This window comes from Trachypithecus francoisi, unplaced genomic scaffold (genome assembly GCF_009764315.1).
Source record: "Trachypithecus francoisi isolate TF-2019V2 unplaced genomic scaffold, Tfra_2.0 Lachesis_group11, whole genome shotgun sequence".
Classification (NCBI taxonomy): domain Eukaryota; kingdom Metazoa; phylum Chordata; class Mammalia; order Primates; family Cercopithecidae; genus Trachypithecus; species Trachypithecus francoisi.
In genome coordinates, this window is record NW_022681456.1 from 32,956,039 (window position 1) to 32,979,109 (window position 23,071).

At 38.3% G+C, this 23,071-nt stretch overlaps 1 protein-coding gene across 4 annotated transcripts in view; it reads right to left on the reverse strand.

Moving 5' to 3' along the window:
* The window catches only part of SCYL2 (SCY1 like pseudokinase 2), a 72,959-nt gene that overhangs the window by 21,831 nt on the left and 28,057 nt on the right, over positions 1–23,071 (reverse strand). For all 4 annotated transcript variants that reach the window (XM_033220921.1, XM_033220923.1, XM_033220924.1 and 1 more), the window contains exons 4-10: positions 21,907–22,051; positions 8,478–8,627; positions 7,003–7,224; positions 6,114–6,230; positions 5,054–5,179; positions 3,935–4,111; positions 1,759–1,881 (exon numbers count right to left, since the gene is read on the reverse strand). In XM_033220921.1, coding sequence (XP_033076812.1) covers positions 1,759–1,881; positions 3,935–4,111; positions 5,054–5,179; positions 6,114–6,230; positions 7,003–7,224; positions 8,478–8,627; positions 21,907–22,051 — 1,060 coding nt within the window. The remainder of the gene's footprint in view (positions 1–1,758; positions 1,882–3,934; positions 4,112–5,053; positions 5,180–6,113; positions 6,231–7,002; positions 7,225–8,477; positions 8,628–21,906; positions 22,052–23,071) is intronic.

The window sequence follows — 23,071 nt, forward strand, 5'->3', positions numbered from 1 at the left end:
TGCATGCAATCCCAGGTACCTGGGAGGCAGAAGCACGAGAACTGCTTGAACCCAGGAGGCGGAGGTTGCAGTGAGCCAAGATTGCGCCACTGCACTCCAGCCCGGAAAACAAAAAAGGAAAGAAATGCTGGTTTCCAAAACTTAGCAAAGTTACAAAAGTCAATCTGAATTATATACTACTTCAATAAAATACTTGCTGACACTTATTGGCCAAACTAACTATAATGAAAAATGAATTTCATATCACTTAATCTTCCCCTCCCTCTTCTTTAATATCACTAAATACAAAACAAGCTTGGCTGCACAGAGCTTGTGGTAATGTTTTGTGAGGCTATAATTCACAATTTCTTTAGAAAGAACTAAGAAACAGAGGTAGACACACCTTCCCCACTCATCCATGTCATTTGGACAAAGGCAGCATACCCTCACCTTTAAGAAGGCAAATCTAATTATAAGGAAAAAAATGTTAACATCAACCTCACAGCCTTGAACAAATGAAATAACTTAGCAGACAAAGACTGAATTAAGTCCAAAAAGTGACCTTAAATATGTAGTATTAGGTTCATACTAAGAAAAAAAAGCTCTAGAGTAAATAACTTTAAAAAAATCCTATTTTATTAAAATGTCTATACCGGCAGAGACTATAAGCTTTTACTATGAAACCATCGTGCAGTGAGATGTTCTTAACATAAGTATGTATTTTCAAAGTGAAAAAACTAAATTACACTTTTAATAGTGATCTGGAATTTCTTTCAGACAAAGAATTCATAGAACCAAACTTTTAATCGCAAAGACTGCAAAACTAACAGTTTGGCAAAGTATATGGTGTTTTAAGATTGCCTTTGCGGAACAAAAGTATGACTATACATGCATTAAGAATGGTCACACTAAATTACTGTTTGCTTTTCCATCTACCTGCTGTACAAATTAACTTCACTGCAGAAGAAACAGCATCTCTACATAGAAAACTAAGTTACCAAGCATGAAGGAAAATTATGAGTATGGGAAAATACCTACTCAATGTCTGCATGAGAAAAAGGCACATGTGGCCAGGCACGGTGGCTCAGGCTTATAATCCCAGTACTTTGGGAGGCTGAGGCAGGAGGATCGCCTGAGGTCAGGAGTTCGAGACCAGCCTGGCCAAAATGGCGAAACCCCGTCTCTGCTAAAAATACAAAAATTAGCCAGGTGTGGTGACAGGTGTCTGTAGTTCCAGCTACTAGGGAGGCTGAGGCAGGACAATTGTTTGGACCCAGGAGGTGGAGGATGCAGTGAGCCGAGATTGTGCCACTGCATTCCAGCCTTGATGACAGAGCAAGACTCTGTCTCAAAAAAAAAAAAAAAAAAAAAGAAAGAAAGAAAAGAAAAAGGCACATGTATCTTTGGAATTTCTGTTCATAATTATCAGTTTACAAAGAAGCAGAAAGAAGAAGGTATACAATAATACAAACTACAATATATCAAATCTTCTTCCATAATAGTACATTTCTGATAAATAAAAGCAACAAATCGACCTCATAATACAGGTATTATGTACACAGACTGATTACTTTTTTCACTTACAATACACTGATTCTTTAAATTAGTTAGGAGTGAATATATTTTAGTTATAGTATATCAATAATGTGATTCGAAAGATAAATATATTTACTATTGAGTTACGTATTTTATGATTTAAATCCAAAATGTACTTTATACCTCTTCTTCTGCTTTAAGAATCAAAATCATCATTAAAGAAAAACAAATCAAATACTGTACCTGGATCTGAATGGAAGGAGCTTCTAGTGCTCTGTAAACCATGGGTAGAACACTGTTCTTTATCTCATCAGGAGGGGTTTTGGTTAGTAGCAAATCCATTTTTTGTAGGAAAATTAACAAAATCTGTTTAGAAAATGGAAACAATGTATTAAAACCTGAAATCTTTAAGAGATTCAATATATGCCAAATGTAAAGCTTCTTCAAAAGAATAACTCATATATTTTGACACTCACCATGTTGCTAGCCTGAAGGCGTGGAAGACAAAAACATACAAATCAAGTCTCTTACATTTCTGGAGGCACAATATTTAACATCTGCTCTGAGTTTAAATGTTCATTAAATAAAGACTAATCTCTCACATGTCTACAGTAATCTATCACTTGCCCACATGTACCAACTATCTGGAAAGCTACAGGGTGAAAAAAGCCAGTAAAGTGAGATATCCCAAAGAAGTAAATTCCATCACTTGGCTTCTATGAAGCTCAAGAGAAAAAGAGAAGTACAGAACTGAGAAGGAGTGTAAGAAAAAATTCCAGACACCAGGTGCAGTGGCACATACCTGCAGTCCCAGCTATTTGGGAGGCTGAGACAGGGGAAATGATTGAGCCCAGAAGTTGAGTTCAGCCAAGGTAACACAGCAAGACCCTACCTCTTACAAAAAAATTTTAGAAAAAAATGTTTTTAAGTTGTCCCTAGTCATTCTTACACACACCAAAATTATAAGGAACATACTGCCCCTTCTATTTATGCAGAAATTAGTTTTGCCAAGACTCAGGGAAGAATATTCAGAAGAAAAAAATTTTTTTTTGTTTATTTTTTGAGACAGGTGACTCACTCTGTCACCCAGGCTGGAGTGCAGTGGCGCGATCATAGCTTACCACAGCCTTGACCTCTCAGGGCTCAGGTGATCTTCCCACCTCAGCCTCCTGAGTAGCTGGGACCACAGGCAGGCACCCGGCTTATTTCTGTATTTGTTTGTAGAGACAGGGTTTCACAATGTTGCCCAGACTGGTCTTGAACTCTTGAGCTCAAGCAATCTGCCTGCTTTGGCATGCCAAAGAACTGGGATTACAGGTGTGAGCCACTGCACCTGGCCCAAAAGGTATTTTTAACTGGACAACTAAGAAAAAAAAGAGTGGAGACAAATAAGAATTCAGATTATAGGTTCCTTAGGGTACTATCTTGACTGATGCATAGCTTAGGGAACAGTGGCTCCACCAACATTCCCTCATGACACCTTGACCATTTGGGGGAATCTGCTTCAAAGGCTACAGCTCCCTCACTTGTTCTTTCCCTAATCCACAGAAACTCTCGCCTTACCACCACATACTTGCTTCTGTTCCCCTCCTTTCAAGGGAAGGACTACAAAGAATCATAAAACCATTAAATTAGATAGTTGATATATAACTAATAAGATATTATTATACAGTGGTACAAACATGTAACAATATCTGCTATGTGCCAGAAAATTTCATTTAATCTCAACAATCCTTTTCATTGCAGAAATGAGGGAATAGAAGCTTTAAGATGGTAATGACGCAAGTCATACTTCAAGTAAGGAGATAAAGAAGCCACAGTTCAACCCAGGTATGTGACCCTACTGCTCTTAAATCCAACATTACCTTGAATATAGCAAATATACATCATGTACATGAGAGACTGATTACTTTTTCCACTTACAATACACACAACATCATTTCCATGGTGCTGTAAGCATTTTTCTATCCTAGGGGAAGTAGTTATTAGCAATAAAATGGAGAGAAACAACTGGCAACAAGCACCTACATATTAAAGACTTAAATAAAATAATCAAAAATACTTCTAATACTTCAAAGTGCAAGAGAAAAATAAGTATTTATTTTCCTAAACCTATAACTTTCCACAAAGTATATATATGGTACACAAAGAACAGTGTAACACATGCAAAATTTCATTGCAGGTTATTTCCTGAAATGGTAACTTATGGAGAGCTATAGACGTTTAACTGCAAAGTTCAATCATAACTTTAAAAATAGTTTGCTTCGAACATGTAAAGTGGCTTTCTGACTAATGGAAAAGAAAGTCTCATACACTTACCTCAGTTTTTTTTAAGTCATATATTCATTCCTTTTGTTTTCAGTGATAGTCACGATCATAAATAACAGTAGATAAATACACAAAAATATCTATAACATACCTGGATTGGCTCCTGCTGCTTAAACACAGGGCCAAGTTCAGGTAGAATTAATTTGACATATTCTTCTTTGGTGCATTCCTCAGCAATCAGTAGAACATTGGGCAAAACAAAAGGTACCATGTCAGGGTTTACAAATTCTGAAGTCAAACAAGGCAAAATTCTCTGCACAATGACACGCTGAAAGGCAAAAATGTTTTTTTATTAAAAAAAAAATTATTTCAGGTTTTTAGTATTAATTAACACTACAGTCTGAAATCTCTAATCTCTTTACGTAAGGTGACCATACAATTTATGATGGAAACTGGTATATTTTCAGAGTACAATGGGATGCTATTGCTAATTATGCAAGGATAAATAGCATAAACTGGAAAGGTCATGAGTAAAAGGGGACACACAGTCACCTTACCTGTAGGAAACCTTCCCTAATTAGTCTTCACGGCTATGTTTGTTTCTCTCTTAATTCCCTCATTACTTATGATTCATACCACACAACATAAACACTATCATGTACTGTTAACTGTTTCACATGTTAACCCTAGCTACACTTACTGTAAGGGCCTGAAAGCAGGGACAATATTTCATGCCTCCTCTTTACTCTCCATAGCATCTAAGTAAAGGGTCAGACAAACAGTAGGTAACCAATGAATATCTGATAGATTAAACACTGGAAATGTTTTTACAACCAGGAATTATTAGTATTCCAACCAGTATTCCTCTTCAGCATTCACCAACATTTTAAAAACTGTATTACACTCATCATTTAGTAAGTCAGAAAAGGAGTAAAGGAATTGGAAAGGCTAACATCAACAGAGGTACCCCTTTAATTGCTGGTAAGACAGTGAACTCCACATGACAGCTTATGGACTCTTCTTCTGACCGTTAATGTTCAACTGCTGTCTCTGCCTAGTTAGTATCCTTCTAAATTTTTTATCCTATTTATTTTTGGACCGTGCAAAAAAGGTCCATTGAACTTTTGGCTTCAGTCGGCAGTGTTTTATAGTCATTTATGTACCTCAGGCAAAGTTATATTATTTCCTTGGAACAGTTATGGTAGTAAGTCAAAATAAACATTAAACTTCTAAAATCCTGGTTATTAATAAGAAACTATCAACAACAAACCTTGGGTAGTTTTGGTAAAACCTTTGGTAGTCCTTTGAAAAACTGTGATTTCTGAAGATTATCTCTTTGGAATAAGGTATCAAAATATTGCAGTGTTACTGCACCAACATCATCAAAGAAGGGAATCTAAAAAAAAAAAAAAAAGGAAATAAAGTATCTTGATAAATGTTAAGTTGAAAGTACTTCTCATATCTGAAACTGTCACAATATGGTTAAAAAAATACTCAGAAACATTTAGCAAAATGCTGAAGATCACCTTAGATATTCTAATTATAAAGCTCTGAATAAGAAAATAAATTATTTTTCAAATTTAAATCTTTGGAATCTGTACCTGTGAATTGGCTGGGTAAAAACTTTTTTATGTAAGTGTAAAATATTGAAAGATTAAATAAAATAACTTGAAGGCATAAAAATACCAGTTATTAGTTAAAATCCATGGTTGGCCTGGGCACGGTGGCTCACGCCTATAATCCCAGCACTTTGGGAGGCTGAGGCGGGCGGATCACCTGAGGTCAGGAGTTTGAGACCAGCCTGGCCAACATGGTGAAACTCCGTCTCTACAAAAAATACAAAAATTAGCCAGGTGTGGTGGTGGGTGCCTGTAATCCCAACTATTTGGGAGGCTGAGGCATGAGAATCGCTTGAACCTGGGAGGTGGAGGTTGCAGTGAGCTGAGATCGTGCCGCTACACTCCACGCTGGATGACAGAGCAAAACTCCATCTTAAAAAAAAAAAAAAATCCATGGTTATATGAGTGAAATAAAGGAATATGAATTCTCCAGGAGACTAGAATATGTTTACTTAATTGTGACTGTTAGCACTCTGCTTATTTGAAATCTTAATTTTCTATCAGAGCAATTATGTACATACTTAGCTGTGTAAGATTAAGCAAAGTTGAATATTTAACACATTCAAGGATACAGATGTTACTTGGGGCTATATCTGACTGTTGCTTTAGAAGAACTTAATCTCAGAATAGGGATCTCTGGGGGAAAAAAATTTAACTACTTCAACTCATTTTTTGTCCCTCCGTCTTAGGCAGAAATCCACATGTACTCACCTTGGTCATTTGATCTGCATCTGGTCTTACAGTTGGAGTTACATTTAACAGTAGCTTTACATGTTCACGAACTTCTTCAGGTATATTTGTAAGTGAACTAGATCCTAAACGACTCAACTATTCAAAAGAGCAATAACATTAAATGAGTATAAAATATTTTAAATGATACATACATTTAAGAAAACATTTAAAAATTTACTCAATATTTTACTACAAATATACTGACTACATTTTAAACAAATTGTTAATTCTATTGTTGCAAAATAAAATCCTTATCTTTAATACCCAAAATTGTTTCTATTCCTATAGTAAAATGTTCCAGTATTTATATTTACTCAAATGCCATGATTAAAGTTCTAGTAACAAACTTCAACTAGTCCTCTTTATTTATTTGAAACAAAAAATGTTTTGAGACAGGGTCTCACTATGTCACCCCAGGCTGGCATATAGTGGCACAATCACAGCTCACTGCAGCCTCAAACTCCCAGGCTCAAGTGATCCTCCCACCTTGGCCTTCCAAGTAGCTGGGACTACAGGCAAGTGCCACCAAGCCCGGCTAATTTTTTGTATGTCTTTTTTTTTTTTTTTTGTAGAGAAGGGGTTTAGCCATGTCACGGCTGGTCTCGAACTCCCGGACTCAAGTGATCCACCCACCTTGGGTCTCCCCAAGTGCTGGGATTACAGGCGTGAACCAGCACACCTGGCCTAGTCTGCGTTACTTACAAATTTGTTAAAATAAAAATATATTAAATTGTTAAACTGATCTTATGCAAACTTAAAATGAGATACTCATGTCATTTAGACAATTTCCTGAACATATTTTGGAAAAAAAATCAAAGACACATTTAATAAATTTTCTAATGCAAGGAAATTATTTATAGGCAAATACCTGATCCAACTGCCTACTGAAACTCTTGTAAATATCTTGCTTGTTGACTTCAAATATAGGTTTCCCTTTATTAAATACAGCATACATAACAGTTCCTAAAGAATACATATCACTGGCTGTTTCACAGCTCACAGAAAGTATGTATTCAGGAGCCAAATATTCAGGATTTGGAAGACACAATGAAGGTAAATTTGGGTCCCATTCTTTACAAGGAAATTTAGGCTGTAGTAAGAAAAGGAATTACATGGGTTACTTCAAATTCAACCAAACAACTATCAAGCAGTAGCAATCTATCTTTAAATTTCTACTCGGTCATGCAAGTAAATATGCCATCACATTTCAATCCCAAAATTCCCAAATCCCCAAATGTAAAAAAGTTCATGCAACAAACTGAGAAATAAGAACTGTTACAACTGAGATTACTGGAGTCTCTTCCAGAAGACAAATTATCACTGTAATATGTCATATGAACATGTGAAGGTCTGGCTCATGTTTTATGATACACAGGCTTCAAAAGTTGTATGAGCTCAGATAGAGACTGTTGTTTGAAATTTGTTCTTTCACTAATTAGCTATGTGATTTAGTTAAAAAGTTTAAAAGATTGTATTAAGAATTAAACAAATGTGTAGAAGTTTGACCTAGCATAGTGTCTGACACACTCATGGTATATATTCAACCAATACGAGTTAGTTCTGATTACCTTAAAAATGGCTGCTCAACTTATAAATCTTAGGTCAAATCACAGGCCCTCTAACAACTACATATAATAAAAACCTATCACCAAGGATTATAAGTGCCACATCACCAAGGATTCTTCTATGCCATGCAGACCCAATCAACACAAAGCAGAACTGATTTAATGCAGTGTTTCTCTAAGTATGAATAGGCAGGTATCCTAATCATTAAGAAAAGGTGCTTTGGAAGCGGAATGGCTGTGTTCAAATTCTGGCTCTATCACTTACATCTACCAAAATTTAGGCAGGTTCTTTTATTCTCTGAGCCTACTTAACTTATCTGTGTTATACCTATACCCCATTGAGTTATTGTAAGGATTAAATAAGTACAGAAAAAGTGTGTGGAAAAGTGCTTCAATAAGAATGTTAGCTATTGCTATTGCTATGATTATGCTCCCTAAAGAATATAAAGAATATTCCATGACCCAATAAACGGGAAACGCTGCTAGAGAGTCACATGTGTTATTGCATTTGACATTCTGAGGAAAAACAAAAAAAAAACCCTATTTAACCGAATAGTTCTTAAATTTATTTAACTCTTGCATCCTTTTCTCAAGTAACATTAACTACTGTGGTAGTAATGTGCCAAAGAACACTCTTAAGTGCAATGAACACCAGAAATTTTCTATAAAGCTGTACATCTAAACATACCACTGTACCACACAGTCTGTTTCTAGTCCATTCCAGATACAATCAAAATTCCCCTGGCCTCAAAAATTAGAAGACTAAAACTTTCATTACCTCTTGCTCAGAAGGATTGGTTGATGATACACAAAAATCAAAACCCATTATTTTCCAGGCTCCACTTTTATTCAGAATTATATTTTCAGGAGTAATATTTCCATGTACCATTTTCACACTGCTATGCAAGAATGACAATCCTTCAGAAACCTGTAAATGGAAAAAACACATTTTACACTAAATAAAACTCCTTTCAATTACAATAAAATGTCTCATAAAAATCATAATTACTGCTACTCCTCACAATAAAAGTTTTGCATGTCAGCTAAAAATCAAATTTCATCATAAATACCAAAGTATACAGAGATGCAGTCAATTGCCAGGACAATCTGAGGATTAGTGAGAAAAATCTAGTTATAAAACCAGAGTACACCTATTAAGTTCCTTCCTATATGCATATAAGCAGAAGAAAAGATAAAGAATCTTTTGATGTCCAAATTTATTCAGTTTCTGAGTTTGAAAAGTGAGGGAATCTTTGATTCTTGAGTTGCAGATGGTGAATATTAAGATTTTTATATACTTACACTTCAGATTGAAATCCAGTTTTCCTGAATAGTATTGTACTCAGTTTTCAAATATTCAAGTGAAGTTCACTTATTCTCACATTGGATTAATATTTGGTAATTTTTATATTTGCCCCTGACATCACCACCAAATGTGTCAACCAAGACTAAAGGTTAGATTTCTGTTTCCAAGGAGTAGCTTTTGGCAAACCAATGAACACTGATTTCCAGGACTTGAACATACATTCTAAAGAAGACACGAAAGGCCAATAAACACATGAAAAGATGCTCAAAGTCACTAATCATTAGGGAAATGCAAATCAAAACCACAATGAGCTCTCACCTCACACCCATGAGGATGGCTACTATTTAAAAAAAGAAAATTCAGGCTGGGCACAGTGGCTCACATCTGTAATCCCAACCCTTTGGGAGGTCGAGGCAGGTGGATCACAGGAGGTCGGAGTTCAAGACCAGCCTAGCCAACATGGTGAAACCCCATCTCTACCAAAAATACAAAAATTAGCCAGGTGTGGTGGCGCGTGCCTCTAGACCCAGCTACTCGGTAGGCTGAGGCAGAAGAATCGCTTGAACCTGGGAGGTGGCAGTTATAGTGAGCTGAGATTGCGCCACTGAACTCCAGCCTGGGCAACAGAGTGAGACTCCATCTCCAAAAAAAAAGAAAAAGAAAAAAAGAAAATCCACATCTTTATATACCATGGGATAATTAAAATAGGGAGAAAAAAATAATAACTGCTGGTGAGGATAAGGAGAAATTAGAATCTTTATGCACTGTTGGTGGGAATATAGGTGCTACGTAAAACAGTATAATTGTTCCCACCCAAATTAAAAATAGAATCAGTGTATGATCCAGCAATTCCATTTCTGGGTGGATACTCCAAAGAATTGAAAGCAGGGTCTTACACAGATGTTTGTATACCCATTTTCATAGCAGCATTATTCACAATAGCCAAAATGTGGAAGCAATTCAAGTGTCCATTGATAGACGACTGGGCACATAAGCTGCTTATAACATGTATAAGCAACTATCATTTATCAATGGACACTTGAATTGCTATGTATATACATATAATGGAATATTATTTAGCCTTTAAAAGGAAGGAAATTCTAACAAATGCTACAACATGGATGAACTTTGAGAACATTATGCTAACACAGGCCAGTCACAAAACGACAAACAGTAGTATGATAAAGTAGTATGATACGGTAGTATGATTTCACTTACATGAAGTACCTAGAGTAGTCAAATTCATAGAGACAGAAACTATAATTGTAGTTGCCAGGGGAAAGAAGGGAGGGGCAGTTGGAGGAATAAGGAGCTATTGTTTCAGGGGCACAGTTTCAGATTTCTAAGACGAAAACAATTGTGGAGATGTATGGTGGTGATGGTTTCATGACAATGTGAATGCACTTAATGAATAGACTCAAATGTACACTTAAAAATGGTTAAGATGGAAGAGGGAAGAATAAGATGGTCAAATAGAATCCTATACCGTATATCCTCCCTGCGCAGGAACACCAAATTTTAAAAACTAGCTATGCACCAAAAAATAAATAAATAAAATAAAAAATCAAAATAACCAAACATCAGGTGAGCACTCATAGTACCTGGTTTTAACTTTGCATCATTGAAAGAGGCACTGAAGAAGTACTCTTTCATGGCTGGTTACACAGTCAGTCCTCAATTGCCAACACCATCTCTCCCCAGTCCCTTACGGGGGCTGTACAGCATGGAGACATAATCTGTGCACTTGGAGGAGAGTGTAGTGACTAGGAGACTTTATACTGATATCAGTGCTACCCTGTAACAGCAGAAAGCAAAGCCATGCTGGGCTCAACTAGCATACATGCTCTAAGGGAGCACTTGAACCAGACTTAGTCAGATGGGAATCACCCATCACAGAGGTCAGAACTTGAGTTTCTTGACAGGCCTCTCCACCATGAACCAAAGTGTTCTAGGGACCTAGATAAACTTGAAAGGCAGTCTAGGACTATACAAGGACTGCAATTTCTTTTCTTTTTTGTTTAATTATTTTAAGTTGTGTGATACATGTGCAGAACATGCAGTTTTTTTACATAGGTATACATGTGCCATAGTGGTTTGCTGCACCCATCAACCTGTCACCTACATTAGGTATTTCTTCTAATGCCATCCCTTCCCTAGCCTCCCACCCCGACAGGCCCCGGTGTGCAATGCTCCCTTCCCTGTGTCCATGTGTTCTCATTGTTCAACTCCCACTTATGAGTGAGAACATGTGGTGTTTGGTTTTCTGTTTCTGTGTTAGTTTGCTGAGAATGATAGTTTCCAGCTTCATCCATGTCCCTGCAAAGGACGTGAACTCATCCTTTATCATGGCTGCATAGTATTCCATGGTGTATATGTGCCACATTTTCTTTATCCAGTCTGTCACTGATGGGCATTTGGACTGGTTCCTATTGTGAATAGTGCTGCAATAAACATATGTGTGCATGTGTCTTTATAGTAGAATCATTTATAATCCTTTGGGTATACACCCAGTAATGGGATTGCTGAGTCAAATGGTATTTTTGGTTCTAGATCCTTGAAGAATTGCCATACTGTCTTCAACAATGGTTGAACTAATTTACACTCCCACCAGCAGTGTAAAAACATTCCTATTTCTCCACATCCTCTCCAGCATCTGTTGTTTCCTGACTTTTTAATGATCGCCATTCTAACTGGCGTGAGATGGTATCTTACTGGTTTTGATTTGCATTTCTCTAATGACCAGTGACGATGAGCTTTTTTTCATGTTTGTTGGCTGCATAAGTGTCCTTTTCAGAAATGTCTGTTCATATCCTTTGCCCACTTTTTGATGGGGTTGTTTTTTCTTGTAAATTTGTTTAAGTTCCTTATAGATTCTAGGTATCAGCCCTTTGTCAGATGGATAGATTGCAAAATTTTTCTCCCATTCTGTAGGTTGCCTGTTCACTCTGATGATAGTTTCTTTTGCTGTACAGAAGCTCTTTAGTTTAATTAGATTCTGTTTGTCAATTTTGGCTTTTGTTGCCACTGCTTTTGGTGCTTTAGTCATGAAGTCTTTGCCCATGCCTAAGTCCTGAATGGTATTGCCTAGCTTTTTTTCTAGGGTTTTTATGGTTTTAGGTCTTACGGTTAAGTCTTTAATCCACCTTGAGTTAGTTTTTGTATAAGGTGTAAGGAAGGGGTCCAGTTTCGGTTTTCTGCATATGGCTAGCCAGTTTTCCCAACATCATTCATTAAATAGGAAATCCTTTCCCCATTGCTTGTTTTCGTCAGGTTTGTCAAAGATCAGATGGTTGTAGATGTGTGGCATTGTTTCTGAGGCCTCTGTTCTGTTTCATTGGTTTATATCTCTGTTTTGGTACCAGTACCATGCTGTTTTGGTTACTGCAGCCTTATAGTATAGGTTGAAGTCAGGTAGCACGACGCTTCCAGCTTTGTCCTTTTTGCTTAGGTTTGCCTTGGTTATATAAGCTTTTTTTGGTTCCATACGAAATTTAAAGTACTTTTTTTCTAATTCTGTGAAGAAAGTCAATGCTAGTTTAATGCAAATAGCATTCAATCTATAAATTACTTTAGGCAGTATGGCCATTTTCACGATATTAATTCTTCCTATCCATGAGCATGGAATGTTTTTCCATTTGTTTGTGTCCTCTCTTATTTCCTTCAGCAGTGGTCTGTAGCTCTCCTTGAAGAGGTCCTTCACATTCCTTGTAAGTTGTGTTCCTAGGTATTTCATTTTCTTTGTATCAACTGTGAATGGGAATTCACTTATTTGGCTCTCTGTCTGTTATCGTTGCATAGCAATGCTTGTTATTTTTTGACTTCGTATCCTGAGACTTTACTGAAGTTGCTTATCAGCATAAGGAGATTTGGGGCTGAGATGATGTGGTTTTCTAAATACACAATCATGTCATCTGCAAACAGACAATTTGACTTCCTCTCTTCCTATCTGAATACACTTTATTTCATTCTCTTGCCTGATTGCCCTGGCCAGAACTTCCAATACAATGTTGAATAGGAGTGCTGAGAGAGGGCATTTGTGCCGGTTTTCAAAGGGAATGCTTCCAGCTTTTACCCATTCAGTATGATACTGGCTGTGAGTTTGTCATAAATGGCTCTTGTTATTTTGAGATACATTCCATCAATACCTAGTTTATTGAGTTTTTAGCATGAAGGGCTGTTGAATTTTATCAAAGGCCTTTTCTGCATCTATTGACATAATCATATGGTTTTTGTCATTGGTTCTGTTTATGTGATAGATTATGTTAATGATTTGCAATACTGAACTAGCCTTGCATCCCAGGTATGAAGACAACTTGATCGTAGTGGATAAGCTTTTTGATGTGCTGCTGGATTCGGTTTGCCAGTATTTTATTGAGGATTTTTGCATCAATGTTCATCAGGGATATTGGCCTGAAATTTTCTTTTTTTGTTGCATATCTGCCAGGTTTTGGTATCAGGATGATGCTGGCCTCATAAAATGAGTTAGGGAGGAGTCCCTCTTTTTCTATTGTTTGGAATAGTTTCAGAAGGAATGGTACTAGCTCCTTATACCTCTGGTAGAATTTGGCTGTGAACCCGTCTGGTCCTGGGCTTTTTTTGGTTGGCAGGCTATTAATTACTGTATCAATTTCAGAATTTGTTATTGGTCTATTCAGGGATTCGACTTCTTCCTGGTTTAGTCTTGGGAGGGTGTAATGTGTCCAGGAATTTATCCATTTCTTTTAGATTTTCTAGTTTATTTGCATAGAGGGGCTTATAGTATTCTCTGATGGTAGTTTGTATTTCTGTGGGATCAGTGGTGATATCCCCTTTATCATTTTTTATTGCATCTATCCGATTCTTCTCTCCTTTCTTCTTTATTAGTCTGGCTAGCAGTCTATGTATTTTGTTAATCTTTTTAAAAACCTGGCTCCTGGATTCCCTGATTTTTTTTAAGGGTTTTTCATGTCTCTATCTCCTTTAGTTCTGCTCTAATCTTAGTTATTTCTTGTCTTCTGCTAGCTTTTGAATTTGTTTGCTCTTGTTTTTCTTTTAATTGTGACGTTAGGGTGTTGATTTTAGATCTTTCCTGCTTTCTCCTGTGGACATTTAGTGCTATAAATTTCCCTCTACACACTGCTTTAGCTGTGTCCCAGAGATTCTGGTATGTTGTCTTTGTTCTCATTGGTTTCAAATAACTTATTTATTTCTGCCTTAATTTCATTAATTACCCAGTAGTCATTCAGGAGCAGGTTCTTCAGTTTCCATATAGTTGTGTGGTTTTAAGTGAGTTTCTTAATCCTGAGTTCTAATTTGATTGCACTATGGTCTGAGAGACTGTTTGTTATGATTTCTGTTCTTTTGCATTTGCTGAGGAGTGTTTTACTTCCAATTATGTGGTCAATTTTAGAATAAGTGCGATGTGGTACTGAGAAGAATGTATGTTCTGTTGATTTGGGGGGAGAGTTCTGTAGATGTCTATTTGGGTCACTTGGTCCAGAGGTGAGTTCCAAGTCCTGAATATCTTTGTTAATTTTCTGTCTCATTGATCTAATATTGACAGTGGGGTGTAAAGTCTCCCACTGTTATTGCGTGGGAGTGTAAGTCTTTTTGTAGGTCTCTAAGAACTTGCTTTACGAATCTGGGTGTGCCTGTATTGGGTGCATATATATTTAGGAGAGTTAGCTCCTCTTGTTGCATTGATCCCTGTACCATTATGTAGTGCCTTTCTTTGTCTTTTTTGATCTTTGTTGGTTAAAGGCTGTTATATCAGAGACTAGGACTGCAACCCCTGCTTTTTTTTGCTTTCCATTTGCTTCGTAAATATTCCTCCATCCTTTTATTTTGAGCCTATGTGTGTCTTTACATGTGAGATGAGTCTCCTGAATACAGCACACTGATGGGTCTTGACTCTTTATCCAATTTGCCAGTCTGTGTAATTGGGGCATTTAGCCCGTTTACATTTAAGGTTAATATTGCTATATGTGAACTTGATCCTGTCATTATGATGCTAGCTGGTTATTTTGCCCGTAGACAGTGGGTGCAGCCCACAGAGGGTAAGCTGAAGCAGAGTGTGGCTTGGCCTCACCTGGGAAGCTCAAGGGGTCAGGAAACTCTCTCCTGTAGCCAGAGGAAGCCGTGAAGGACTATGTGTCCCATGTGGGATGGTGCATTCTGGCCCAGATACTATGCTTTTCCCATGGTCTTTGCAACCTACAGATGAGGAGATTCCCTCAGGTGCCTAAACCACCAGGGCCCTGGGTTTGAAGCACAAAACTGAGTGCCGTTTGGGCAGACACCAAGCTGGCTGCAGGAGTTTGTTTTTCAAACCCCAGTGGTGCCTGGAACTCCAGCAAGACAGAACTGTTCACTCCCCTGGAAAAGAGGCTGAAGCCAGGGAGCCAAGTGGTCTTCATCAGCAGATCCCACGCCCAAGGAGCCCAGCCAGCTAAGATCCAATGGCTTGAAAATCTTGCTGCCAGCACAGCAGTCTAAAATCGACCTGGGACACTCAAGCTTGGTGCTGGAGAGGCGTCTGCCATTACTGAAGCTTGAGTAGTCGGTTTTCCCCTCACAGTGTAAACGAAGTCACCTAGAAGTTCGCACTGGGCAGAGCCCACTGCAGCTGCAAAGCCACTATAACCAGACTGCCTCTCTAGATTCCTCCTCTCTGGGCAGGGCATCTCTGAAAGAAAGGCAGCAGCCCCAATCAGGGGCTTATAGATAAAACTCCCATTTCCCTGAGACAGAGCATTTGAGGGAGAGGCAGCTGTGGCACAGCTTCAGAAGACTTAAAACATTTCTGCCTACTGGCTCTGAAGAGAGCAGCGGATCTTCCAGCACAGCGCTCAAGCTCTGCTAAGGGACAGACTGCCTCATCAAGTGTGTCCCTGACCCCGGTGCCTCCTGACTGGGAGACACCGCCCAGCAGGGGTCGACAGACACCTCATACAGGACAGCTCCGGCTGGCATCTGGTGGGTGCCTCTCTGGGATGAAGCTTCCAGAGGAAGGAATAGGCAGCAATCTTTGGCTGTTCTGCAGCCTCCGCAAACAGGGCAAACAGGGTCTGGAGTGGACCTCCAGCAAACTCTAACAGACATGCAGCAGTGGGGCCTGACTGTTAGAAGGAAAATTAACGAACAGAAAGGAATCAACAGAAAGCATCAACATCAACAAAAAGGACGTCTACACAAAAACCCCATTTGAAGGTCACCAACATCAAAGACCAAAGGTACACAAATCCACGAAGATGAGGAAAAAACAGCACAAAAAGGCTGAAAATTCCAAAAACCAGAACGCCTCTTCTCCTCCAAAGGATCACAACTCCTCACCAGCAAGGGAACAAAACTGGACAGAGAATGAGTTTGATGAATTGACAGAAGTAGGCTTCAGAAGGTGGGTTATAACAAACTCCTCCGAGTTAAAGAAGCATGTTCTAACCCAATACAAGGAAGTTAAGAACCTTGAAAAAACAGGAATTGCTAACTAGAATAACCAGTTTAGAGAAGAACATAAATGACCTGATGGAGCTGAAAAACACAGCATGAGAACTTTGTGAAGCATACACAATTATTAATAGCCGAATCAATCAAGCAGAAGAAAGAATATCAGAGACTGAAGATCAACTTAATGAAATAAAGTATCAAAACAAGATTAGAGAAAAAAGAATGAAAAGGAATGAACAAAGCCTCCAAGAAATATGTGACTATGTGAAAAGACCAAAACTCCGTTTGACTGGTGTACCTGAAAGTGAAGGGGAGAATGGAACCAAGTTGGAAAATCCTCTTCAGGATATTATCCAGGAGAACTTCCCCAACCTAGCAAGACAGGCCAACATTCAAATTCAGAAAATACAGAGAACACCACAAAGACACTCCTCGAGAAGAGCAACCTCAAGACACATAATCATCAGATTCATCAAGGTTGAAATGAAGGAAAAAATGTTAAGGGCAGCCAGAGAGAAAGGTCGGGTTACCCATAAAGAGAAGCCCATCAGATTAACAGCAGATCTCTCTGCAGAAACCCTACAAGCCAGAAGAGAGTGGGGGCTAATAGTCAATACTCTTAAAGAAAAGAATTTTCAACCCAGAATTTCATGTCCAGCCAAACTAACCTTCATAAGTGAAGGAGAAATAAAATCCTACACAGACAAGCAAATGATGCGAGATTTTGTCACCACAAGGCCTCCCTGACAAGAGCTCCTGAAGGAAGCACTAAATATGGAAAGGAAAAACCAGTACTAGCCACTGCAAAAACATACCAAACGGTAAAGGACTGCAATTTCTATGCAACTCTTAGTCCTGGGCTAGGCTTAGAGTAAACTGACTAGGATGCCAAGTGTCCTAGGGAGATCTAGAGAGAGGAGTGAAGCGTAAAACGGACTTCATCTTGCATTTAGGTAACTGCTCAGCCACAGCAGAATACAGCACCAGGCAGTCTTAAGGGCCCAATCTAGACCCCAGCTCATGGATGACATTTCTAGACACACCTAGGCTAAAGGGGACCCACTGCCTTGAAGGGAAGGACCCGGTCCTGGCGGGATTCATCATCTGCTAACTAAAGAGCCATTGGGCCCTAAATAACCAATACTGATACCCACGTAGTACGCCATGGGTCTTGGGCTGTGCTGGTTTCAGGGCAGTGACCCAGCACATTCCCAGCTGTGGTGGCTATGGTGAAAGACTCCTTTTATTTGAGAAACCAGAGGAAAGGCAAAGGGAACTTTGTCTTGCACCTTAGGTACCAGCTTGGCCACAGCAGGGAAGAGCACCAAGTGGGTTCTTGAGGTGCCCAAATCCAGGTCTACGCTCTTGATGGCAATTTTGGACAAATCTTCCAGACAGAAAATCAACAAAGAAACATCAGACTTGGCCGGGCGCAGTGGCTCAAGCCTGTAATCCCAGCACTTTGGGAGGCCAAGACGGGCGGATCACAAGGTCAGGAGATCGAGACCATCCTGGCTAACCTGGTGAAACCCCATCTCTACTAAAAAATACAAAAAAAAACCTAGCCGGGCGAGGTGGCGGGCGCCTGTAGTCCCAGCTACTCGGGAGGCTGAGGCAGGAGAATGGCATGAACCCGAAAGGCGGAGCTTGCAGTAAGCTGAGATCCGGCCACTGCACTCCAGTTTGGGCAACAGAGCAAGACTCTGTCTCAAGAAAAAAAAGAAAAGAAACATCAGACTTAGTCTGTACCATAGACTAAATGGACCTAATAGATAGTTACAGAACATTTCAACCAATGGCTACAGAATACACATTGTTCTCAAAGAACTCTTGAGTAATGCCCTACGAATACAGGTAACCGAAGTAAAAACGGACAAATGGGATCACATCAAGTTAAAAAGGTTGCGTACATCAAATGAAATAAACAATAAAGTGAAGAGACAATCCACAGAGTGGGAGAAAATGTCTGCAAACTACCCATCTGACAAGGGATTAATAACCAGAATATATAAGGAGCTCAAAAAACTCAATAAAAAAAAACTAATAATCTGATCAAAATGGACAAAAGATTTGAATAGACATTTCTCAAAAGAAGACATACAAATAGCAAACAGGCATAAGAAAAGGCGCCCAACATCAATGATCAGAGAAACAAAAGTGAAAACTACAATGAGACATCATCTCACTCTAGTTAAAATGCCTTCATACAAAAGACAGGCAATAACAAATGCTGGAGAGGATGTGGAGAAAATAGAACCCTCGTACACTGTTATGGGGGGATGTAAATTAGTACAAGAACTATGGAGAACAATTTGGAGGTTCCTCAAAAAACCAAAATTTGAGCTACCATACAATCCAGCAATCCCACTCCTAGGTACAGGAAATCAGTATAGCAAAGAGATATCTGCACTCCCATGTTTGTTGCAGCATTATTCACAATAACCAAGATTTAGAGGCAAACTAAGTGTCCATCAACAGATGAACAGATACAGAAAATATGGTACATATACACAATGGAGTACTATTCAGTCATAAAAAAGGATGAGATCCTCTCACTTGCAACAAAACATAGACGGAACCGGGGGTCGTTATGTTAAGCAAAATAACTCAGGAACAAAAAGACAAACTTCCAATGTTCTCCCTTATTTGTGGGAGCTAAAAATCAAAACAATTGAACTCATGGAGATGGAGAGTAGAAGGACGGTTACTAGAGGCTAGGAAGGGCAGTTGCAGGAGGTGGGGGAAAGTAAGGATGGTTAATGGGTACAAAAACAATAGTTAGAAAAAATGAATAAGACCTAGAATTTGCTAGCACAACAGGGTGACTAAAGTCAATAATAATTTAATTGTACATTTAAAAATAGCTAAAAGAGTATAATGGATTGCAATACAAAGGATAAATGCTTGAGGAGATGGATGCCCATTTCCCATGATGCAATTACACATTGCATGCCTGTATCAAAGTATCTCATGTATAAGTATATATACCTACTATGTACCCAAAAAAATTAAAAATAATTTTAAAAAACAATTAAGATGGTATTTTGCCACAATTTAAAAAATACAGTGAAGAGAATAACAAGATAAGCCACAGATTGGGAGAAAATCTTTGTAAATTATGTAAATTATGTACTGTGTCCACACATAAGTCAATAATAAGAAAACAACCCACTCAAAAAAATGGGCAAAATATCTGAAGAGGTATTTCACCTAAAAAGAGACATTCAGATGGCAAAGAAGCATATGAAAAGATGCTCGCTATCATTATTGATCAGAGAAATACATATTAAAAGCACTATGAGATACTACTGCACACCTGTTAGAATGGCTGATACCAAAGAGACCAAATAGCAGATTTTGGCAAAGATGTGAAAAAAAATGGAATTCTTATATGCTGCTGACAGAAATGTAAAATGGCACAACCACTATGGAAAACAGTATCATTTTCTTAAAAAGTGAATCATACACATACCATTCGATCTAGCCATTTCTCTCCCAAGTACTTGGTTAATCAAGAGAAATGAATGTGTATGTTCATACAAAAACTTGTACATGAATGTTCATAGCAGCTTTATGCACAGTAGTCAAAAACTAGAAACAACCTAAATATTATTAACAGGCAAATTGACTAGCTGTGGTATATTCATAAAATTAACAACTCGGCATTAAAAAAAAAAAAAAGTCAACTATTGATACACACAACATGTGAATCTCAAATATTATGCTGGTTAAAAGAAGCCAGACCAGCCCAGGCACGGTGGCTCATGCTTGTAATCCCAGCACTTTGGGAGGCCGAGGCGGGTGGATCACAAGATCAGGAGACTGAGATCATCCTGGTTAACACAGTGAAACCTCATCTCTACCAACAATACAAAAAATTAGCCGGGCGTGGTGGCAGGCACCTGCAGTCCCAGCTACTCAGGAGGCTGAGGCAAGAGAATGGCATGAACCCGGGAGGTGGAGGCTGCAGTAAGCCAAGATTGCGCCACTGCACCCCAGCCTGGGCAACAGAATGAGACTCCATCTCAAGAAACAAAAAAAGAAGCCAGACCGAAAAAGAACAGGTACCATATGATTCCACTTATAAAATTCTAGAAAATGCAAACCTATCCATAGTGATAGAAAGCAGGTCAGTAACTTTCTGAGATAAGGCACAGAAAAACTGCAAGGAACAGGAAGGAGGGATTACAAGGGGTATGAGGAAGCTCTTGGGAGTTATGAATAGATGCAGTATCTTGATCGTGGTGATGGTTTCACAGGTAAGTATATGTCGAACTTATAAAACCATGTATTTTGAATATGTGTAGTTTACTGTATGCCAATTATATCTTAATAAAGCTGTTCAAACGTAATAAAAATAATGTCTGCCCAAAAGAAACTTAGAATCTACTATATAAATTTATTCTATGGCGCTGAAGATATTATTTTATTATTTTTTTTTTAAGACAGGTTCTCACTCTGTCACCCAGGCTGGAGTGCAGTAGCACTATCATAGCTCACTGCATCCTCAACCTCCCAAGCTCAAGCGATCCTCTTGCCTCAGCCTCCTGAGTAGCTGGGACCACAGGTGCACGCCACCATGCCCAGCTAATTTTTAAAAATTTTTTTGTAGAAACAAGGTCTTGCTATGTTGTCTTGCCCAGTGTTGTCTCAAACTCCTGAGCTCAAGTGATCCTCCTTCCTCAGCTTCCCAGAGTGCTGGGATTACAGGCATAAGCTGCCAAAGTCAGCTTTGAAGATATTACTTTGGTGAGCAGGGAAAGGAAAATCTGAAAAAATGAGCATATATGAAAAGGCTAGCCAGGTGCGGAGGCTCATGCCTGTAATCCCAGCTCTTTGGGAGGCCAAGGTGGGTGGATCACGAGGTCAAGAGTTCGAGACCAGCCTGGCCAACATGGTAAAACCCCGTCTCTACTAATAACACAAAAAATTAGCCACGTGTGGTTGTGCATGCCTGTAATCCCAGCTACTCAGGAGGCTGAGGCAGGAGAATCGCTTGAACCTGGGAAGCGGAGGGTGCAGTGAGCTGAGATCGCACCATTGCACTCCAGCCTGGGCACCAAGAATGAAACTCCATCTCAAAAAAAAAAGAAAGAAAAGGCTAACAATACCTCTTGATATCTACTAAGTAAATTCCTTAAAGATAAAATTTTTATTTTTATCAAAGACTTTTTTATTTCAATTGAATGCTTTATAAAATTTGTTCAGTTTAAAATTCGAAAGAATCAAAAGGAACTGACTCCATCCACCAGCCAATAAGTGACCCCCCCCAAAGGTTACCAATGTTATCAGTTTGATATGTTTAAAATATCATTTAAGCCTAACAACAAACTGCAGAAAAAATTTCCAGAACATAGGAATAATGATTAAATTACTAACAAGAACCAAAAGTTTACATAAAGTAGTTTTACATAGCTAATAAGTTTGAAATGCAAAGGAAACAACTCTTTTTTACATATTAAATAAAAACACATACCTGAAGCAAACCATATTTGGTTTCTACATCATAAAGTTTATAATCCTTAATGTCTGGAGATATAGGGGAAGGTAGATTTTCCCAGTTACCAAGAACATTGGCTAAACTGGCAAAAACTGGTTCTGTACAAAATGCCAAGCAATCCCTGTTTTAAAAAAGAAAAAGTTTTTTACTATCATATTGTTACACATTATCAAAATCAAATATATATAAAATATTAGTACTTCTATTAAACTATCAGTAAGAAAGTAGACTATTTTACATTTGGTAATTTCAGCATAGACATAATCCACTTAAACCAACAAAGTTAGGAGCCTCTGCATACAAATTATACTAGATAAATCACTTGGTCTTTTAAACTAAGAGTTGCGATAATTGTGATATTTTTTAAAACTTAAAAAGTGAGAAAATAAAACACTACTTCAACCGTCTTGTTCAAATGATTGATATTCTTTACAGAAAACCAATAAACTAATTCAAAATACCGTTACATTATACCTATGGTATTATCCTTATTTATAAAGCTGTTAATTTTCAGAATACGCTCAAAGGAACTTTCGGATTTCCCACAGATGACCCTGGAATAGGAGTAGTCAGGAAGAGAGACAAGGCATAGCTAGCTCCAGCAGCCCAGTTCCCACTTCATAAAGCAGTTTTGCTTTTATCTATTTTATATGTCATTTTGAAAGGTATCAGTTACTACATTTTTTAAATGACTAGTCTTTCACATACAAGAATATTTATAAACTCAGAAAATGTTAGATATTAACATTCAATGGCCTTACAGAGTAATGATCAAGAGCTCAGGCTTTGAGGACAGACACCTGACTTTAAGTCCCAGCATCCTTATGTGCTATCTTGGTAACAATGGACACTATTGTTCTGAGCCTCACTTCACCCATTTGTAAAATGGTGATAATAGACCCACCTTAAAGGGTTAATATAAAGATCAAATGAGAAAATCATGTAAAATACATAAAGCATGTAAGCTCAATAAGCTTACCACAGGTATTATAATTACCAAGCATTTGCCACTCAAGCCCTAACATTTTAGGCCTTGGGCTTTAGGCTCTGGCAATGAAGAACTACAGAGTAGTTCAGTAATGTGGCTATATAACAAGCTTCTGGGCCTGCGTAGTAACTGTTAAATGGCAGTTATGTCCTT